At 42.6% G+C, this 20,557-nt stretch overlaps 1 protein-coding gene across 5 annotated transcripts in view; it reads left to right on the forward strand.

Moving 5' to 3' along the window:
* The window catches only part of ASIP (agouti signaling protein), a 77,561-nt gene extending 62,533 nt beyond the window's left edge, over positions 1–15,028 (forward strand). For 3 of the 5 annotated variants that reach the window (XM_031687582.2, XM_072943522.1, XM_072943523.1), the window contains 3 exons: positions 10,818–10,987; positions 12,279–12,343; positions 14,627–15,028. In XM_031687582.2, coding sequence (XP_031543442.2) covers positions 10,828–10,987; positions 12,279–12,343; positions 14,627–14,803 — 402 coding nt within the window. In that variant the 5' untranslated portion in view covers positions 10,818–10,827 and the 3' untranslated portion in view covers positions 14,804–15,028. 5 annotated transcript variants of the gene reach the window in all.
* Positions 15,029–20,557: the final 5,529 nt, after the last annotated feature.

A 20,557-nucleotide genomic window follows, 5' to 3' on the forward strand; every position in this document is an offset into this window, starting at 1 on the left:
AAATCAAATTTGTTCTCAGAGGTCAAACCTTACCATCAGAAGGAATATTCAACAGAATGTGTTACAGCCTCTCTGAAAGGGATGCCGCTCATTTGGAATCATAGCAAATTAGAGTTAGAAGAGACCTTAAACATCTAATACAAATCCTTTCTTGTGCAAGTGAAGAAAAAGATGCCCATAGAGAGAAAGCTACTTGCCAGAAGTCACATAGTGAATTACTGGCAGAGTTGTGTCTGGAACACAGGTCCATTTTTTGGCACATGCTCCATTGAGATGTCTGATGCCTGGAGTATTAGTAAGACAGCTGCAGGCGATGCATAGAAGCCATCTCATCATTATATAATTTAATGCTAAAACTACTGAGTATAATTTAATGTTTTCCCTAATGCAGAAACTTCTCTATAGCTACCATGTCACACCATCAGTGTCAACTTTCTCAGTCTTGTAACCAGGGCTGACTACATGGGTGTCAAGTTGAGCAGTTGCATGGGACCCTACACTTAAGGGGGACTGATACTTGCTAAGTTTAACATACTCCTTGAAATTCTTGATTTTTTAACAAGCGGTCCCACATTTTCATTTTGCACAGAGCCCCGAAAATTAGATAGTCTAATTGTAACTTACATCTTGGGAGATAGGAATGAGGAAGAGATTGGTCTCCCTGTTTTATTGGAAAAGAAGTAATGAAATGCCTAGAACTGTCCCTTGGGAGAGGATCAGGAATTTGGTAACTGTACCTCTGACTCAGGACACCCACTACTTCCACAACCCCAGGCCACTTGCATGGTTTGGAAGCACAGGACCTAATCATCTTCCCAGTATAAGATTTGACTTCTTAAGAAAAGCTCCAGGGAAATAAGTGATTAAAATAGGATAGAAATCTCAGCTTTGGCTGTGCACATCTGGCTACCAGTGGCCTGATGGCTGTAAAAGGAAGCCACCCTCTAGGGCAGGAAATTCAAGGAGACTGCCAAAGGGGAAAGGCAGCAGAGGCTAGAGAGGAAAGGCGCCCCTGTCTGCTACATAGAACCATGCGAGAGAGGGTGGATATGGCCAAAGGAGCCAGAGACAAGGTTTGAGTGCTCTAGGAGCTGCAGCCCAAAACTGGGAGACTAAGGAAATTAGAGAGGTCCTTGTTCAAGAATAACTCACAAAATCAACCAAAACCTGACTGTTTAACCACTCTTTTTTTCTTCCTTCCTATGTCATTTATTTTACTTGAACCTCAACTCTAGTACTTCTCTCATTTTTTTGTTATTTGTTTGTCTTCCCTACAGCACTGAAAGCCATCTAAAGGCAGGGACTATGTCATTCATCTATACTGAACATATAGCAAATTGATTCAATTGAGAGAAATTCATTTTGTGTTAGGCATGGTGCTAGGCACTAGAGCCAGGGGGCAGTAGGGAGGAGATGGGCACAGAGATGACTAGGGCACAGGCTCTGCCCTTTAAGAGTCTTCAGTCTAAAAGAGACAGGCAAATGAGCAAATCATTACAATACAGTCTAAGGAGGAGAAAATAATGAACTCCCCTGGAAGGGGTGGTCAGGGAAGTCTTCCTATGGCATTCAAAAAATATTTGTTGCTTGATTGTCTATCCTAGGACAAAATTAAGTAGATAAAACATTGCCACTCTCCTGCTACCCTAGAAATTATCATCACTAATTCACCTGAGTAAACATTAAGGAATGGGCCAGTACCCTCAGTGGAGCCCCCTAAGCTCAGCCCTGCCAGGTGCTTGTCATGGATGCATATCACCAGCTCTCCAGGTGGTTGAAAGATTTGTAAGGCAGTGGGATCTTTATGCAGCTGCTGAACATCTGGTGTTGGGAATCTAGATAACCTTGAATGAGAGATATTTCTCCTCTGGCCCTGACCCTCAACGTTTGGTACATTTAGTTTGACTGAGAAACTAAACACTGAACCAGAACAAAAATTGTGTGTTACTTCTCACAAGTTCTAGCATATCAGAAACAGTGGCTGATAAGCCAGAAGAGTAATACAGTTTAAGAGCGTTTCAAGGCAAAGAAGGGGCCCCAGGTAACAGGAGGATACACTGTAAGAAAGCCTGACATTTTCGTGACAGAGCAGTAGGTGCTGAGAGCAAACTGCACCCAGAATTTGAATTATAAAATGTCAGGTGGGGCCCACAAATTCCCCAGTCTCATTGTCACAAGGTTTTCTTTACTTTTTTGTTTGTTTATTTGTTTTAGGGGTGAGGTATTTAGATTTTATTATTTTTTTCTTTATTTATTTTATTTTTTTTAATAGAGGTATTGGGGATTGAACCCATGACCTCTTGCATGCTAAGCACACACTCTACCATTGAGCTATACCCTCCCCTGTCACAATTTAAATATAACTCTCTATTCAGTTTCTTTAAATCCTTTGGTGATATGTCAAGCAGCATCCAGTATTTTATTTCTATCCTCCTTTTTTTATTATTATAAACTAATATGCTTGTAAAAAAATTCAAATACAGAGTACATGAAGAAGTGTGTGTCTCTACCTCACCCTCCATACTCAATTCCACACCTAGGAAGTAATTAGTATTAAAATTTTAATGTGTATCTTTCCAGGCTTCTTTATTTTGCATATAAAAGCATATATACACATTATAGGGTGTTTTGATATTTGTCCATAAGCGGAACTACATTGTTTAAATTGTTCAGTTTGTTTCAATATTGTATTTCTTTAATATATTATAAATTATAGTCTATATTCTATGGTCTGGAATGATGTACCCCTTCTAACAAGCATACTTTCCCAACTATAGAAATGAATTATTACTTGAACAGAAAAAAAAACTGCCAATATCCTTTTTTCTTATGTGCCTGTGATTCTGGATGATCCCCAGTCAGGTTACAGGAACATAAATGTTTCCATTTTAGCTCCTAGAAACTGAGTGATTCTGAGCTTTTTAGAGTCCAGAGACCCCCTTATGAATCCAGAGAAAGCTATGGATCTCCCCAGAAAAACATATATATGAGGAAAATTTTGCAGATAATTTAAAGGTTAAGATTCCCTCATGCTATAATTTCCCTTTCTCCCAGAGTATATGTTTTGTTCCAAATGACTGGTCAAGGGAGAGTCTTCCTTCATCACCAGTAGCCTGTGTGAGTTGCTCCTTCATGTTGGGCCCTTACCCAACACTACTTTGTCTCTAGCAACTTTTCTCCTCCACAAGGATGAGCTTCACTCAGACATCCATGTCCCTAGCCATTGGCACTTGGGAAGACTGATGGAAGCCACTATTACAATCAACTGAACCCAGTCTCCTCCCCTGCAATGCCAGCTTGCTGCCTGCCCAGACACCCTGGCTCCCCTCACAGGTACCATCAGCACAGGGCAGACTGTCAGGGCTATGCCTCAATAACACCTAGAATGGTCAGCAGCCCATATTGTTCACTGTCTTCAATAAGACTCTGCTGCCTTCATCTCTTCCTCAGTTCTCATTTCTCATTATACCTCTGTCCAATAGGTGGCTAGCCATCCCCCATCACTGGGAGATTATAATCCTTTGTTTTGGGGACCAAGGCCTTGACCCTAAAGGATTAAGATATCAGGCTATCCCCAATGCCATAGCTAAGAGGATGTCTGCAGTGTACATTCAAGTGCACTGTATACTGATACACTGTCTCCTCACTTTACCATACTCAGAGATGCTCTGGACACTGCTATCTCCCATATTCCCTCAATCAGAGCCCTTACACATTAGTACTCATGTGTGCATGCACACATGTACACACACATACACAGGCATGCACATACATCAACACTCCTGAGGTGTATAAATCAATTGCACTTAGCCATGACTTTCCATGCCCTCTTTTCCAGGGTTTAATCAGATTCAGTCACATTCAAGCATTTGTTAACTCCTCAACTCTTAAAGCTACACAACAAGTGGCCTTTACAAAATTTCTTTGTGCAACCACTTAACTTGACCCAAAGCCCAGGAAGCACGAATCAGAAGTTATGAATTTATAGAATTTTAGAATAGAAAGGGCTTTAGATTCTTTCATTCATTAAGCAAATCTTTATTAAGGTTCTACTCTGTGCCTTGTAATGTGTACTAAGTCGTGTAGTCCTATCTTCTTATTTTACAAATGAAAAAGCAGAAGCAGAAGCGCCCACAGTCACACAGCTACTTAAATGGCAGGCATATCCACGTAACCTGACTCTTCTTTCTGGATTCATTATATCCACAGGCTGAAGAGAAACTTATCTCAAGTTCTAAGTAGTAACTTGAAGTAGATGATGAGTTTAAGAGTAAGATTTATCATCAGTGATACCACAGATCAAAAACAGTCTTCACCACTACAGGGCGGAAAGACAAATTACTCTTGAGAAAAGCAATTGCACAGGTAGTCATTGCTGTCAGCATTATGATCCTGTATTAATAGACAGGAGTGTGTGTTCCATATTGAGTAGTAACAGCAATGAGGGTTTGAATAGGTTCATAATCCATTACCTGAAACTGCAAATCCCCAAACTCTAAAAACTGTAAGTTTTTTTTTCCTTTGGTAATTCATTTGGCAACAAGCCTGTCCTGAATTGATGCAAATCAATTCATAGTCTTTGTTTATTCTTATCTTTTTGCTACAGAAGCATCAATATTTTTATTATGGGTGCTCCTAGACCCCTTATATATGGTTTAATATGATATACAGATGATATTGTTTTTCTCAAATCCACAAAATTCTGAATTCTAAAAAAAAAAAATCCAACCCCAAAGATCATAATACGACTAGGCATTATGGTTGTATATTACATTTAGAATATACATACCTCCCCAGGATTAGTGTAAGGGATATTGGTTCTTACCCTCTCCCGATACACAAATAAGATTAATTCCACTGAGACTTCACCCTTCCCAGATTCAGTCTAGTTATATAGGTCCACTAAGTTACTTAGGTTCTAAGAAAATATATTTTAAGTTTATTCCTTAAGAGTTGCTTGTACAGCAAAGGAAACTGTCTTTTTTAAATTAAGCCCTGGGATTTACTATATAGTGAATTAGTCTGGAAATGTTGCCTGGTGAGATCTCCTCCCTGCACATTGTGTAGTGGCTAGTGGCTTCTCTGATAGTGAAATGATCTTCTTCCTGCATTATCAGGTGTTCAGAGGAAGTGATGAATGTGAACTTTGGGTCTCAGTTAATCTTCCCCAAACTCTAGCCACTCCTTTCTAACTCAGATTTCCCAACTACCCTTTCACTTCTTTGCAGGAATCCCCAGCATATTTTTTATTCAGTTTTATATCATTTATGATAAGGAAAACCAAAAGAAATAGAGTAACTACATATACTACCTCACAATCAATGGCGTGACTCTTGTGACTTGCCTTAATCAGAGCTTTTTCTTAATCAGAGCTTCTCCCCAACCCATTCCATCATCTCTCCATCCACTCCTTTCTTTTTTTCTCTGTTTTTAAGTTGAGTTTATTTCTGATTTGTCCCTCTAATTAATACCCATTGATACCAGAGTTCTACTACTTGAAAAAATGTCTCTTTAGCAACAATCAAAAGGCCAAAATTAAATACAAAATTGCTTTTGGAAGAGATTGCGGATACAAAATAAAATCTTAAAATATGCATTTAATTTTATGTAACTAAGCAAAACATTGTAATTTCCAATAATTATGTTTCTTATTTGTATTCCAGGTATTATTGCATTGAGTCTTAATGAATTCTAGGCAGCATGGTATAATAGAAAGTTTCAAAACATTATGATAACTACTCATGATGATAATTTTTCCTCTGCCTCTAAAAATCAAAATGTACCAGTCCTAACTCGTCTCATTAGAACCCAGCCCTGTCCTAAAGCAAATCTGAAACCTGATAAATTAATGAGAAATATTATTGATTAGTAATGACACAGGTGACCTTTCCCAGATCATATTTGTCTTTTGGTCTCCCATAGCACATGCTTTATTAGAATAATGTATTTAACTTATCAGTCTTCCCTGATAGATTGAAGCCCTGTAAGGACAGGCATCATGGTGTATATCGATCATTATTGTAACCCAAGAACCTAGCGTAGTACTGGTTCATAGTAGAAACATACTTAACAAATATTTGTTAACTAGATGAATGAATGTATAAATGAATGAGTGAGTGAGTAAATGAATGAAAATGGGGCTTTATTTAAAAGGAAGCCTATTCTGGTTATATGTTCTATGGTCAAAGAGGTCAGTAAGGAGGCTCTTAATGGAAGATCAGGTGGGAGGAACTAGGCTACTAGGGGCAGAAGGAATGAAAGGGAGGAAAGGTTGTGAGAAATGGAGGAAATAAAAATAACTAGAATTTAATGACTGATTGATTGGGTGTGGAGAACAAGAGAGAAGGAGAAATTGCTGTCTAAGCTGAGTGGCACAGCAGCATCATTCAAGAGAGAAGGGAATCCTGCTAGGAAGAGATGGCCCAGGAATTAAGGAGGAAATTGTTCAAATATAGTTCAGTTCATTTTCCTTAGTCCTAACCAACTAGCCATCCCAGGCAACTCTGCTGGCTCTACTTAGAGTGAACTAGGCTAGAAAAGCCTTCTGGCTGGGCAAGAAGGTACAATCCAAGTAGCCTTGGCATCTAAAACAGGCAGAAAGGCAAAGTGGATTAGGCAGGTATGACAGCAGAGCTACAGCAGCTGGGAGGTAATCATGAGGCTGTGGGCCCTATAGAAGGGGTTTGGGTGGGGCTGAGCAGTTTGAAGCCACCAGTGACTTAGAATGAAGGCTGGGGGGAACCAGAGACATGCAGAGCTATAGGGATGTGAACCAAGATGAAGTCACTACCAGCGAGCTAGGAAAATACAGCTCATTCTGCTGGTATGATCAGCTAAGCAGAAGAGACCTGCTGCCAAATAGAGGACAGAGAGACTCAAGCAGGAAAGAGACTCAGCTTCAGCAAACACTTACTAAGTGATCCCTTAGTGTATCCCTCATTGTGCTAGATGCTTTATTAAAAAGTTATTTCCATATTTTAATAACCCTTTAAGGGTTACTGAGGCACTAAGATTCCTACTCTTTTGCAAGTGGGGAAACTGAGGCTCAGAGAAATTAAGTAAAATGTCAATGCCACAATGTAGTAAACCAGCTCTCCTTAAGGCAGCCTAGCCAATTTCTAGTCTGCTCCTGCTAGTGCTCAACTTGGTTGGAACAATATTCTGCATGTCTACTACGTTCCAAGAAGAGGGGACCCAAACAGCTGGCTCCTACCCTCATTCTAAGCTTCTTAAAGTTGGAGGGACAGTCCCTCACTTCCCATCATTAAAATCAAAACTATATGAGAGAGTTTAGAGTTAGAAAATATAAAATTTCAGAACATCTATAAACACATTTCCATTGTAATTAATATGGACAACTAATATTTACACCAAGTACTTCATTAACTCCTGATCCTGTGTTAATTCCCAGCACACCATATGTATTAAATATAATGAGGTCCATTTCTATTGATGAAGAAACTTCAGCTCAGAGTGGTTAAGTGACTGCCCTCACTTAGCTTGTAAGTAGCTCTGTCTGACTACAGAGCCTGTATTCTTTCAGCTACACTGGCCCACCTCCTTTAAACAAAGGCCTACATCTGATTGATGAGAATGACCTACGGGAATACTTAAAGACAATGAAGCACTAAGCAATATGGTATTGAGTTTAAGAGCTGGAAGAATTCAGAAAAGGGACAGAGCTTTGGGGCTGAAAAAGAAATATGCTAGAGCTGGAATTGAGCTGGGCCCTGGAGAATGGGTAAAATGTGACCAGAGGGTGTTAATGAAGTGCACAATGTGTTGAATGAAGCAAGAGCAAAGGCGGGGAGGTAGAGTCAGTGTGACTTGTTCCATTGAGAGGAAGGAATGGACTGGGATGAAGAGGAAATGGAAAATGTGAAACAATTTAAAGAGGGCATAAAGTAAAATTTGGTAAGAGAGAGGATGTAAAGGCCAGGGAAGAAAGAGTCAAGAGATTAAAAGCAACATTCTTGACTAGAGAGGGTGGTGTTTGGGCACAGATAGAAAGTACAGTGGAGCCAGATCATGCTCACATTTAACTTATGAAAAGTCAATGGTATGTGCTTAGTGAGTGGCTGAGAGAGGGGAGAGGAGCAACTTAAATATGCAGGCAATTCTGCTCAACGTCCCATCCAGAGAGCCCTGACTCTGGAGCGAGGAGATACTCATTCCAGAATTGGAAGCTGGAGATCTACTATTCCCTCAGCTGGTCTCAGTTCCTATATACCTCTCACAGTATGAACCTTTCACTATGCTGATTGTGATCCTGGTGTTCAAAGCAAAAGGATTTTTTTCATACAATATGACCCCTAAAGGCAACAAACTACATATTCCAGTGTGAAATGAGAAAAAAAAGAAAAAGCTATCATTTACCAACTGGAGAAAACTTTGCAGTTTTTCCCTTACTTACTTTTACTTTAGCCCTGAAGGTGCAACTCCACGGCAATTGACAAGGGAAAGTATCCTTTGGAATGCCTTCAGTTGAGAGTAACAGAAATGAGATGGTTATGAGATGGGCTTCAGGCATGTTCTGATCTAGTGGCTCAATTATGTTACCAATGTCCTTTCTTACTGTATGTCCAATCTGCCTTCCATTGTGCAGCTTTGTCCTAAAGCTGGCCTCCCTTTATAAGATGGCTGCCAGCACTTACCAGTACTACAGGCTTCTTATTACATATCCAGTGAGAGAGAAAGAGCTTCCCTAAACAAGCAGAAAAATTCCTGGGCTTCCTCTGGTTAGATCATCTTCAGTCACATCCCCATTCCTGAACCAATACTAGGAAGATGGGATGAGGTTATGTTGTTTATCATGAATAAATCAAGGCCTCCACTGGCTGTAAGAATCAGGTCATTGTCACCCAAAATGTACATCAAGGAAATCCAGGGTCCTTTTAGAAAGGGGAAAGATCATAGCTGATACTAAAGAGGCAACTAACAATGTTCTTTTCAGAAACCCACAAAGCCAGGAAGATGAGGAGCTTAGTTTAAGGCATGAGCATTTATCCAGCTGACATTTACCAAGTTACTGCTCTGGGCTGGTTACTGTGCAAGGTTTAGAGCCATAGAAATGAGTAAAATATGACCTCTCTCTTTTTTTTTTAATCAAATGGGAAAGACAAACACAAAAACAATGTGATAAGGCATTTGACAGAGAACAGCATAAAGTTCTGAGATGCAGAGAATGGAGCAAATTACTATACCTCAGTCCCCACACTTTTCTAATAAAGGTTTTTTTGGTTTAACTATTGCTGACAGGGACTAGAAACCTCAAGAGATCAAACTGCATGGAGCTGGAAACCTTAGGGCCTCAAGAAATGTTTTGAGCTTTAGGGCCTGAAATGCATTCTCCCACCACACAAAAAAGATACGAGAAACGTCTTCATTGCCTCTTTCTGTTTTACATATTGGGGCTCTGCTAGTCATTATTTATTTGAAGAACGAATTCTCCTGCTAAATGAATGCAAACCACTGTCCTAGCCTACCCACTTCATTTTACCAAGAAGAAAATTAGACTGCATTTAAAAAAAAGAAGAATGGATTTGTCCAAAGTCATACATTTACTAACACTTGAGCCAAGACAAAAATTCAGAGATCCTAACTTCCAGCCCAGTGCTCATTTCATCGACTCACTTTCAGGCTTTAAGAAAGAAAACTGAAGGCCAGTTCATGATAGGCAAATGCCCATTGATGAAAGGATCTGAAGAAATCAGGAGAAATGGAACTAAGGCTGAGAGAGGTAGAAGATGGACTTCAGAAGAAAGGGACTCTCTCCTCCAGCTTCAAGAAGTTTAGAATGAAGTTAGGGGCTGGCTGTTTGAGTTATATTCTTCTGGAATATAACAGAAATGAAGAAATTTTTACTCCAACCAATGTGAGGGCTGGGAGGAATAGGCTAGAAGTTGCCAGGCTGAGCCCAGGAGTGGGCAGGACCGGCATGAACAGATTGGGTATTTTTTACTCTCTTCTCACCCACTATGCCTTATGGCAGGATGAAGAGAACCCTGGAAAAGCAGCCTCAGCTTTTTCCCAGACCAGAGAGAACATGCACAGGGTGGGTGAGGAGTGAAGAATCCCACACTCAGAGAAGATGAAGATGTCGCTGAGTCTGTGAACCCTGACTGAGCCACACCTAGACATTCATGGGAAGAAATCCACTCTGGGATCTGTCTGCTTCATCAAAATCCAGCTCGCAATAAAATCAATAAGTCTAGTTAGCCTATGTGAACGGTCCATCCTAGCCTTCTAAGGCAAACTGTTTCTGCATTCATTTCCTCTGGGCATGGGAATATATATGCAATGACACACACACGTGTCTGAAGGAGCCACTTATCCCTACATCTTTCTCATGGTGTCTTAATTCATGAGCCTATTCTCTGCACTTCAGTAAATTCAGAGAATAGGCTCATGAGTTAAAAACTGAATGTTTTACTTCAGTAAAACCTCTGCCACTGTGAGGCCTTACTGGGGACCTTTCAACAACTCTGCCCAGGCCTAGGGTCTCCTGGGGCCACTGACTTAAAAAAAAACCAGCACCCCACCCTCTGGATGGCAGAGACCAATTGCAATGCCTTCCTTTTCTCTTTGCTTCAGTCTCCCTCCCTTCCTTGTCTTTCTCTCTTCTCCTCATCTCTCCATTTCTCTCTTCTTCCTTCATAGTTCCCCTTCCCTGTCCTAAGCCTTGCTGGGCCTCCAGCTCAACTGGGACACTTGTGGAGTAGGGTCCAGCCCAAAGAAACACAAAGAAAATAAGGGGGCACATCCATTTGCCAGGACCCCTGGCCCACCAGCCTGACTGCCTTCTCTGTCCCACTCAGATCTCCCAGGATGGATGTCACCCGCCTCTTCCTAGCTACCCTGCTGGTCTGCCTGTGCTTCCTCACTGCCTGCAGCCACCTAGCACCTGACGAAAAGCCCAGGGATGAAGGAAGCCTGAGAAGCAACTCCTCCAAGAACCTGTTAGATTTCCCTTCTGTCTCTATTGTGGGTAAGTAGCCTGGCCTGGAGCCCAGTCTCTGGGCTTTGGCCCATGAGAAGGGGCTGCAGGATGTCAAACATGCTCCCCAAACTGATACCAGGATCCATTGCTGTGGGTCACAGCTCCTTTGTGCTCATTCCTCAAAACAATCCTGGTGGAATAAAGTGCTCCTTAACTCATTTGGTATAGGAAAGCCCTGCCTGCCACCAATCTAATATGCAGTTTAGCATGTTAGAGGCTGTGAGAAACCCTAGAGTCAATGCACTTAGTGAATTTGCTTTAAATTAGCACTTCTGAAACCTATTGAATTATAGAACTCCTACCAATGATAAAAAATTTTAGGAAATGTTGCAGAATATAACCAAGTCTGGGATGAACTAATCCTTTCATGCCAGGGTTAAGAATTAAGAATGACTACTCAGGGAAAAATACCTGGCAATGGAGATCTTCTGGTTCAACTTTTAATAATAAGAACATATATACTTATTTTGTGCTAGGCACTGTGAAATGAGTATTGTTTTTAATCCTATTTCATTTCACAGTTAAGGAAATTAAGACTTGGAAAGGTCAAGTAACTATTATATGATTACATAGTTCTTAATTGGCAAAGCCAGAATTCAAACCCAGGTGTTTAACATCAGAACCTAAGCTCAAAGCTAATATCCCTTACTAACCTGCCTCTCATTTGGAAACGAGGATATTGTAGATATATCAGGGAGAGGGCTGGAGCACAATAACATTGATTGATCACCTTCGATGTACCACGCTTTCCACTTTATAAACATATCTCCTTTATCCTCAAGACAACTCTTTGAGGTAGGTACTACAGTCCCTATTTGCAGATGAGAAAACTGAGTCTTAAGGAGGTTAAGTAGGTTGCCCAAGGCCACACAACTGTTATATGCACAACTGTTATATGTCAGATTCAGAATTTACAACTGTTATATGTCAGATTCAGAATTTACATCAGGTATATCTGGCTCCAAATCTCTGAGAAATGGAGAATAGGAATCAGGAAACACAAATCCATCCATGTACAATACACTGAGTCCACTTTCCAGGGCCTTATTGGACTTCCCTTTTGCTTTCCGTCAGAGGACTCTTTGATCTCACTCTCTGGCTCCACATCAGCAGCCAGGCTAACAAGAGTCCGCTGGTCTATGTCTCAAGATGTGGTCTATTCAGCCAACCCTTCGTCCTTCCCCAACCCTGGGTCTTCCCAGCCCCCTCTGCTCCTCCCACTTCACTGCAGCTCAGGGTCCTCAGAAACTGGCTTTGCTCCTTCTGTCTCTTTTTGAAGCACTGAACAAGAAATCCAAGAAGATCAGCAGAAAAGAAGCGGAAAAGAAGAAAAGCTCTTCCAAGGTAGGCCTGGGAGTTCTTATTGTGGGGGTGGGATTGGACTTAAAAGGGAAGGACCCCCAATTTCTGGCTAGGAACTAAATGAAAGATTTTCCAGGCCTACATGCCCAAAAGAAGCTGAACGCTACCAAAAACTTTCCAGGCCTTGAGCTCTGAACCAGACCCCCACCGAAACCCAGGGAGCTGAGGTTTGCTAAGCAAAATAGCTTACCTGCTAAAGAGCATCTTCCTATGCTAACTCACACCCTGACTGAAAGTTTACCATCACTTATTCTTTTGGATGAATGCAGTGTTTCCCAAACCTCAGTCATTTCAGAGCCATTTCCACAACTTTTGCTATACTGAGTTTCACCTATTTAATATATTTGTTTAAAATTAAAACTTAAAAAAAAAAGCTATGCTAGAAAACCAGTGTCATTTGCCATTAATAGAAAATAACCATAAAAACATAAAATGAAAATAAAACTTTGTTAGTGAATTCTAGCTGGTTGGTGTTGCTTGACAAAGGCTCTAAATCTGAGGCTTGCTCTCTGTGTTGAAAGGAAGATTAGAAAGTGCTGAGGAGGCATTAAGGATATATTGGCAGCAAACTGAGCCTTTCCAGTTGAAAGAGATTGAAAAAAGAATCCTTTCTCACTAAGTGACTCAGTGTCATTTAATATTCATATACTGCCTAAAATCATATCACCATGGTACAGGTTCCCACACTTTGAGAAATACTAGATTAAGGCATTGTTGAAATGCACACATTATTCCTATTTGCATATCAGATCAACTGTAACCAGAGTAGAGAGTACTGGACTAGGCATTGGGAGGTGAGACCTGGCACTGTGTTATGATAAAGTTCCTTCTCCTCTTTGGGCCTTCTGTAAAGTGAACAAGCAGATCAAGTGATCGACAGAATTGAAAAATCTATTTACATGCAAGGTACTGAGAATACAGTAGTGAACAAGAGAGATATACCTCTGCTCTCATGGAGTTTACATTCTTCTGGGGAAAACAGGAGAACAGGAAGTAATTGGGTAAAATAAATTCAGATGATAAACGCTGTTAAGAAATTAAAGCATGATGATGAGACAGAGGGAAGGGAAGAGTGGTCACGGAAGTTCCCTAGAAGAAAGCAGCGCTTAAAGATTGAGAAACTCAGTAATCTTGAACAGCAATGTCCAATAGAAATGCAATGAGCCATATATATAGTTTTAAATTTTCTAGTAGCCACACACAAAAAAAGGAAAAAGAAATAGGTACAATTAATATTAATTTATTTAACCCAATAGATCCAAAATACTGTATTTTAATATGTAATCAATATAAAAAGTTAGAGATACTTTACACTCTTTTTTTTGTGCTGTCTTTGACTTTTATGCTCTCAATTCCAATGCTAATTTTTCCTACTTAAAATGAAATATAGTCCTGACTAAACAATAAAATTGTGTTTAACAGGAAAAGTAGTTTACAGTACTTCAGTTTAAAATTTATAAACTAATTAAAATTAGATAAAATTTGATACTCAGTTCCTAAATCGCACTAGACACATTTCAAGTTCTCAATAGCCACATATGGCTAGTGGCTGCCTGTATTGGACAGCACAGCAAAGAATGTCCCCAGGAAAGGGAGCAGCAAGCTCAAAGCTCCTGCAGCAGTAACTCATTGTGTTTGGTGCACAGAAGGCAAGCCGGTGGGGCAGTGTGGTAAAGACAGGTGGGAGAGGTGGGCAGGCCAAACCACAGAGGGCCTCAAGGACCAAAGTAAAGTTGATGTTTCATTCTAAGTGCAAAGAGAAGCCACAGCTGCGCTTTAAGCCTGCGTGTAATGTCATCCATAGGTCTTCCGAGAGGTCCCTTTTGTGTACTGGAGGATGGACTGTAAGAGGGCCAGAGCAGCAGTCAGCGAGCGGCCTGGCCCTGGGTAACAGCGGTAGTGAATTAATGGGTGGACTCTGCATCTATTGTGAAGGCAGAACTGACAGGGATTGCGGATACACTGGAAGGGGAAGGCAACAGAAATAGTTTAAAACTATGGAGCTGAATGGAATCCCTAGGGAGAGAAGAGAGCTAGGCCGGAGCCAGCTAGGTTTGATGAGGATAGAGGCAGGTGGGGTATTATTTAAGGAACAGGCAGGACCCGCTATGGTGCCCGGGGGGCATAAGTCCGAGCAGGTAGTGGGCAGCGGGTTCGGATATCTGGTCGGGAACCTTGGACCACAGTCCAAGGAGTTCCCAGGCAGAGATGAGAGAGAGTGGGGCGAACGCGGATGGCTTGGGCAGCCCCAGTGTTTCCTCGCAGAAAAAGGCTCCGACGAAGAAGGTGGCGCAGCCCCGGCCCCTGCTGCCCGCTCCCTGCGTGGCCACACGCGACAGTTGCAAGCCTCCTGCTCCTGCCTGCTGTGACCCGTGTGCCTTCTGCCAGTGCCACTTCTTCCGCAGCGTCTGCTCCTGCCGCGTGCTCAGCCCCACCTGTTGAGCGCTTCCATCTCAAGGTGGCGGGCGGGATGGGGCAGGGATTCCAGGGTTGGGGATCGCCGGACCCAGAGGCCCTTCTGGGGCGGGCGATCTCTAGCAGGTGTAGCTTGCAGGGACAGGGCGTGGGCGTGGCTACTGGCGTTGGGGAGGAACTTTCAGGAGGAGGGGTTTCAAGGAGACGTGGCTTGGGCTGGGCTAAAATCCAAATATATGTAGGCTGCTTGAAGGTGTGTGGCTGTTTCTTTAAAGAATTCGAAAGATCCTTTTCCCTTCACCGCGGAAGTCCCGCAGGCTACGCACATGCTCCCTCCTGGGCCTGGGGAGACCCAGTTACCCCAGCCCTAAGTCTGCACTTCCGGTAAGCGCTTCTCTCGGTCTGGCCGCGGGAGACAATGCTGCCCCCTACTTTAAAGCCTGGGAACACCCGAAGCTGCCTCCAAAACCAAGGAGGCAGAAAGGAGCCATTCCGGAAAGGAGAGGCGCTCCCCCAAACCCGGAAAAAACAAAAAAGGCTGCAACTCCATACACAATCTCACTGGGCTGTCTGTGCTAAGGGATCTGCGAATACAAACTGGGCTGGCTGGTTGTGACTGGACATTGCCGTGGGTCCCTACAGCCAGCTGACTCTGGCCTGAGGATCCTAGAACTCTAGGAAGCTCCCCCCAAAAGGCTAGGCTAATCATCCAATAAAGGAGGACGGTAGACTACTGGAGAGGTCCCAAGACCTCAAAGAATCAAAGGAAAAGCCATACAACAGCCACCAGAAAGAACAGGACCTTGAGGGACGCGAAAAGAACCAGGTCAAAGAAACCAATGGGCAATGTTTTCACAGCAAGGCTATGGGATAAGTCACCTCCAACCACTTCAGTTCTTGCATGGAACCATCCATAATTCAAATTCCCAAGAGAGAGAATCTGATTGACCTGAGTGGTGCTCAGGAAAGGGTGGCCCATCTTGATAGACAGTCCCACAGTCATTTTATAATGTGGGAGGGGTAATTCTCCAATATAAAAACAGATACAGTTGCTGGAGCGCAAAATCTGAACTGGCAACTATGAGAGTGCTAGACTCTGGATTTAGTCTGAAGATACTTTCAGCATCAGAAGTTCTGCAACATAATCTGAAGTCACAGTTTTCTGTTTTTTAGGAGAGGTACTCTTTCTTCAGTTGAATTCTTAAAGGGGAACCTCATTCTATAATACACATTAAAACAGTTTTAAGTTACTATCCTGTTATAATGATGCACATGAAAATATGAAACCAGAGGGAGAAGGGTACAGCTCAAGTGGTAGAGCATATGTTCAGCATACACGGGGTCTGGGGTTCAATCCCCAGTACCTCCATTAAAATAAATAAATAACCTAATTACCCCTCCCCCCAAAAATGAAACCAGAGTTTAGAGATTAAGAGTTTCCCTCCTATATCAGCTTCAGCAACCAGCTTGTTTCCATCTTTTGTTTCATTGCACAGAACTGAAAAAAAAAAATCTAATTCACACAGAGAAGTTGTAATAGGATTTTAACAGCTCACCCTGTGATCTCAGAACAGTCTTCTATTAAACAGAAACACCAAGAGGTTTATTTCAAAATCTGGTGCAGGTGGTGTCTGATGTGTTAAAATTTGGCACACAGTATATTTAAACAGGTATGTTTTTATTACATCTCTTAAATGGCTTCAAAGTTTTTAAAAATTGAAGCTTATCGTTCTATAGACGCAATATACTTAAAAACCACTACCCTGACGGGTAGCAAGTCCTCAGGACCTCAAACCTGTTACGGGATTGTGGACCATGGGCCAACCAAATTGGCAATCTTTGGATCCTGATCCTTACTCTAAGTTCCTCCATCTATTTAAACAACCACAGATCTAGCAACTTCACCCAGTCAGGAAATTACCCCCAGCCATACAATAGGAACTTTATAAAGGAATTTAACTCCAAAAGCCAATCCTATGGGTGAAGGAGACAGGATAAAGAAAAGAATTTGATTTTAACTGAATTAGCCAAACCATCTGTAGTAAATTTCAAATTAGTTTAGAATAAACCTATTTCTCCCTTTCTTCTTCCATGCACCAAGTATACTTATCATGAGGTATAGGGTGTGTGTGTTGGGGACTGGAAGTGAGGCAGGAATGTATTTTGTTTTCTCAATAAAATCATCAAAAGTTTATGTTCACTCCAGAAAGGAGTTTTATACTGATGGCTCACAAAGAGACAGTAGCTATTGTCAGCTTTCCCAGCAGGCTATCGGAGTTGTGGAGTCTGGGAGGTGGCACCACCTGATGGTGGTGGTGGTGGTGGTGATGATGATAATGACGATGATGAGGATTGTGCCTTGTTATCTGGGGAGCCCAGCAAATAGCTTCATTCCTTTGTCCCCTGAAGGTTTTCACATCTTTCAGAGCTCCTCTTTAGAATTCCTGGACTCGATGGCTGCATAGACTACCAGAACAATAATGAAAACACAACTACTAGAAAAATTAATATAATGATAATGATGATTAAATAACCTTCCCAAATCACCTAATTTGGTGAGATCATATTTACAAGCTATTGGGTGAGTTGATTCCTCCCCAAATCAAAAAATAGAGCCTTATAACTTTGGGGGAAAGTTTAGTTGGTTTTTTTCCTCCCTCATTATTTATCTCACTATCAATATGGAATTCTGCATAATGTATATATACATGTCAGAGGTTGCAAAAGAAAAGCAATAATGGGGTCTGGGGGGAAGGGAGGGCAGTGCAGCCCCTGAGGAGCTGGGAAATAAACAGAAGAGGGGGACTTGATGAGGGGAAGGGGACACTGAAGGCACTGATGGGCCAAGGGCTACTACCACTTTGGAATCCCAAAGCAGCCTTGGTTTCTGAGCCTTAAATGATCTTGAAATTATTTGATCTCTGTCTTCCAGAGGTCCCCCAGGAAGGCCCAACTGTACTTGAGCACCCCAAGTAATCCTCAGTAATTTCAGCCAAGCCAGACTCATGGAGCCCCCTGCACTGGCTCCAAGATGAGTGCAGAGCCTCTGGAGGGCCCTGAGCCGTTCCCTTCTCCCCAGGATTCCTCTGAGGTTGTTTCCTGGTTTTTGCCAAGGACCCAGGGCTGCTGCTCACAGCTGAAGGCCTGTGTAACTTGTGGTTATCATAATATCATACTAATATGCCTATTGATGGAGCAGCTGCTCAATGCCAGGATGATAACCAGACTCCCAAATTTACTTCTTGAGGTAGATATTAAAGAAAATAAGGAACTGGGACTCAGAGAGGCTAAGTATTATGCCTAGACTTCACATCTCAGTGCTGAGATTCACACCCAGCCCACCTCATTCCAAAGTCTATGCCCTTAATCACCAGGCCACTGAAAGCCAGGCATAGGGGATTCTGTCTGCTAGAGCCAACACCTTGCAGGAGCCTCAGCACCAAGATCTCTTCCTATTTTTTTCCCTAGTACCATCTCTTCTCCACCTCAGCAGGACTCTTGAAATTGCCAGGTACAGCAACCTGTTTAAATGGGTTAAAGGAAAAAAGGGAACTTTGATGTTGTTCACATCACTAAAAAGTCTAGAGGATCTATTTATTTAGTATAAAGCATGGCCGGATCCAGGTCTTCCAGAATGTCTCACTCTGTCTCTCAATTCTGTGTTAGTGTTACCCTCAGGCAGGCTTCCCCTTATGGGGGCAAAGGAGCAGCTCTAAGCTCACATTCCTGCCATAGCTGGCAAACCTACTGAAGAGAGTGCCTTTTCCTCCATTTTCAGGACGGGTGGGTCTCTTTTACAGTTGCCACCTGCTGTGCAACAGGCACAGGAGCAAATCCTACAACACTTGTATGAACTAGCAGAATAGGCATCACCTGGGAACTTGTTAGAAATACAAATTATAGAGCCCCATCTCAGACCTACTAAATCAGAAGCTCTGGGGGTCGGCAGCAATCTGGTTTAACAAGCTCTACAGGTGGTTCTGATCAAGTTTAAGAACCACTGGGTTAGTGGAGATACATATAAGCCAGCAGTTAGTAGAAAAGCAGGCCCAGGTCCCCACGGAGAGACATGCTGAGTCAGGGCATTCTGTTGGACATACCTTGGGTGTATGTTCCCACTCACCTCTCTGTTTCTCTGCCTCATAATAAGGCCAGTACGAGAACAACTGTGAGTGGGGGCAATCAAACTACCAGGGTACTAGGGAGTTAGGTACCAACTGTTTATAGGAGTTGTCAGTAAAAGCCCACCACTGAGTACTTGGGGACTTTTGGGACCCTTAGGAGGTTATAACTGCTCCAGCAGGGAGAGGAAGCCAGCAGACCTGGGGAATCTGGGTCTAAGCACAGCCCCACTGGGTCAAGGGTAAGTTCCTGGGGTCACTGTTGGACAGTTTTCTATATTGTACCATGCCAGATTTCTAGAAGAAACTCCTAAAGTTCTGGGGTTGAGTCTGGACCAACTTGAGCCATGTGCCTTTTTGGAGAGTATATCCATGGGGAACTTACTGAAGCTGACTGACAAGGCCTGATCACAAAAGTACCCCTGGCTGTCTCTATCACTTCAAGATTTTCTAGCCTTGTTCTCTGAGGTAGTCTTGAGTGGGTCTCAGGTAGAAGAATCTGAATTCCTGAGGTTTCCTGAAATCTCTGACCCCAAAAGTAGAGCTGACCCCTGCCTGCTACCTCCTGCAGTTCTCCTGGCATAAACGGGCCCTCACAACCTCTCCTGAGTTTTAGTCCATGCTACCTCAAGCCCTCCAGGCTCCTCATTGCTTTTCGCCAATGGGATTTAAAAAGGGATCCTGGCACCTCTAGCCTAGCAAGGCCCTCCCACCACAGCCTACCACTTGGAGGTGGGCAAGGGGCTTGGTATGCAGGAAAGAGCACTGGCCTGGAGGCAGGCAGGACACCTGAATCTACAGCGTTGCTTTGGATGTCATATAAACCCTTGAGCCTACATTTTCCATATACAAATGCTGGATTTGGCTCTATAGATGTTCTAAGGTCTTTCCAGGTTCTAAGATCCTATGTGTTTTTTCTAAGTGTTGTCTAATTTTCTAAGGATTCTAAATTTCCTGCCGTCAAAATAGCTCCCTCCCGCCCACTGGTGCCTGACACAGCCCTGAAATCTTGATGTAAAACTCTTTATATACATGTTGTATCATTGACCCTTAAAACAAGATAGAGATAGATATTTCTGTCGCTGCCCCACATCACATGGTGAGCTCACAGCAGACTCACGTCTCCTCCCTCCAAAGCCCAGTCCACTGCTCCACAAACCCTCCTCCACCACTCCAGGCCTTAACTTCCCTTCTCCCTTTCCTGGGAAAAAAGAAAACCCAGCCTGGCCAGAGACTACAGGATCCTTGACCAATTCCTTCTTTCCCCATGAAGCCCAGACATCTGGAGGTGGGAGAGTAGGAGACAAAACAACTTTCACTGTGGGTACCTGGTCAGTGTCACACATGTGACAATGTGACAGATTAGGAGACCTGAGATCAGAGATAAGGCGGAGACCAGATGTGAAAGGAGAGGGTGTTTTTTAAAAAGAAAAGGTTCTGAGACCTGGCATCTCCAAAGAGGAAAGGAAAAGGCAGGGATAAAGGAAACCAGAACTCCTAGGGGACTAGATGTGGGGGACTGCATGGGGTCTCAAAGGAGGGAACATCTGGAAAGGTATTTAGTGAGTCTGGGAGAAGACAGACTTGAGGGGAGTGTGCTTGCACACAGGCAGTGGCCCCTTGGAGGAAACAGCATTACTACTGTGCAGTATAATGCATT

Source organism: Vicugna pacos, chromosome 19 (genome assembly GCF_048564905.1).
Source record: "Vicugna pacos chromosome 19, VicPac4, whole genome shotgun sequence".
NCBI lineage: Eukaryota > Metazoa > Chordata > Mammalia > Artiodactyla > Camelidae > Vicugna > Vicugna pacos.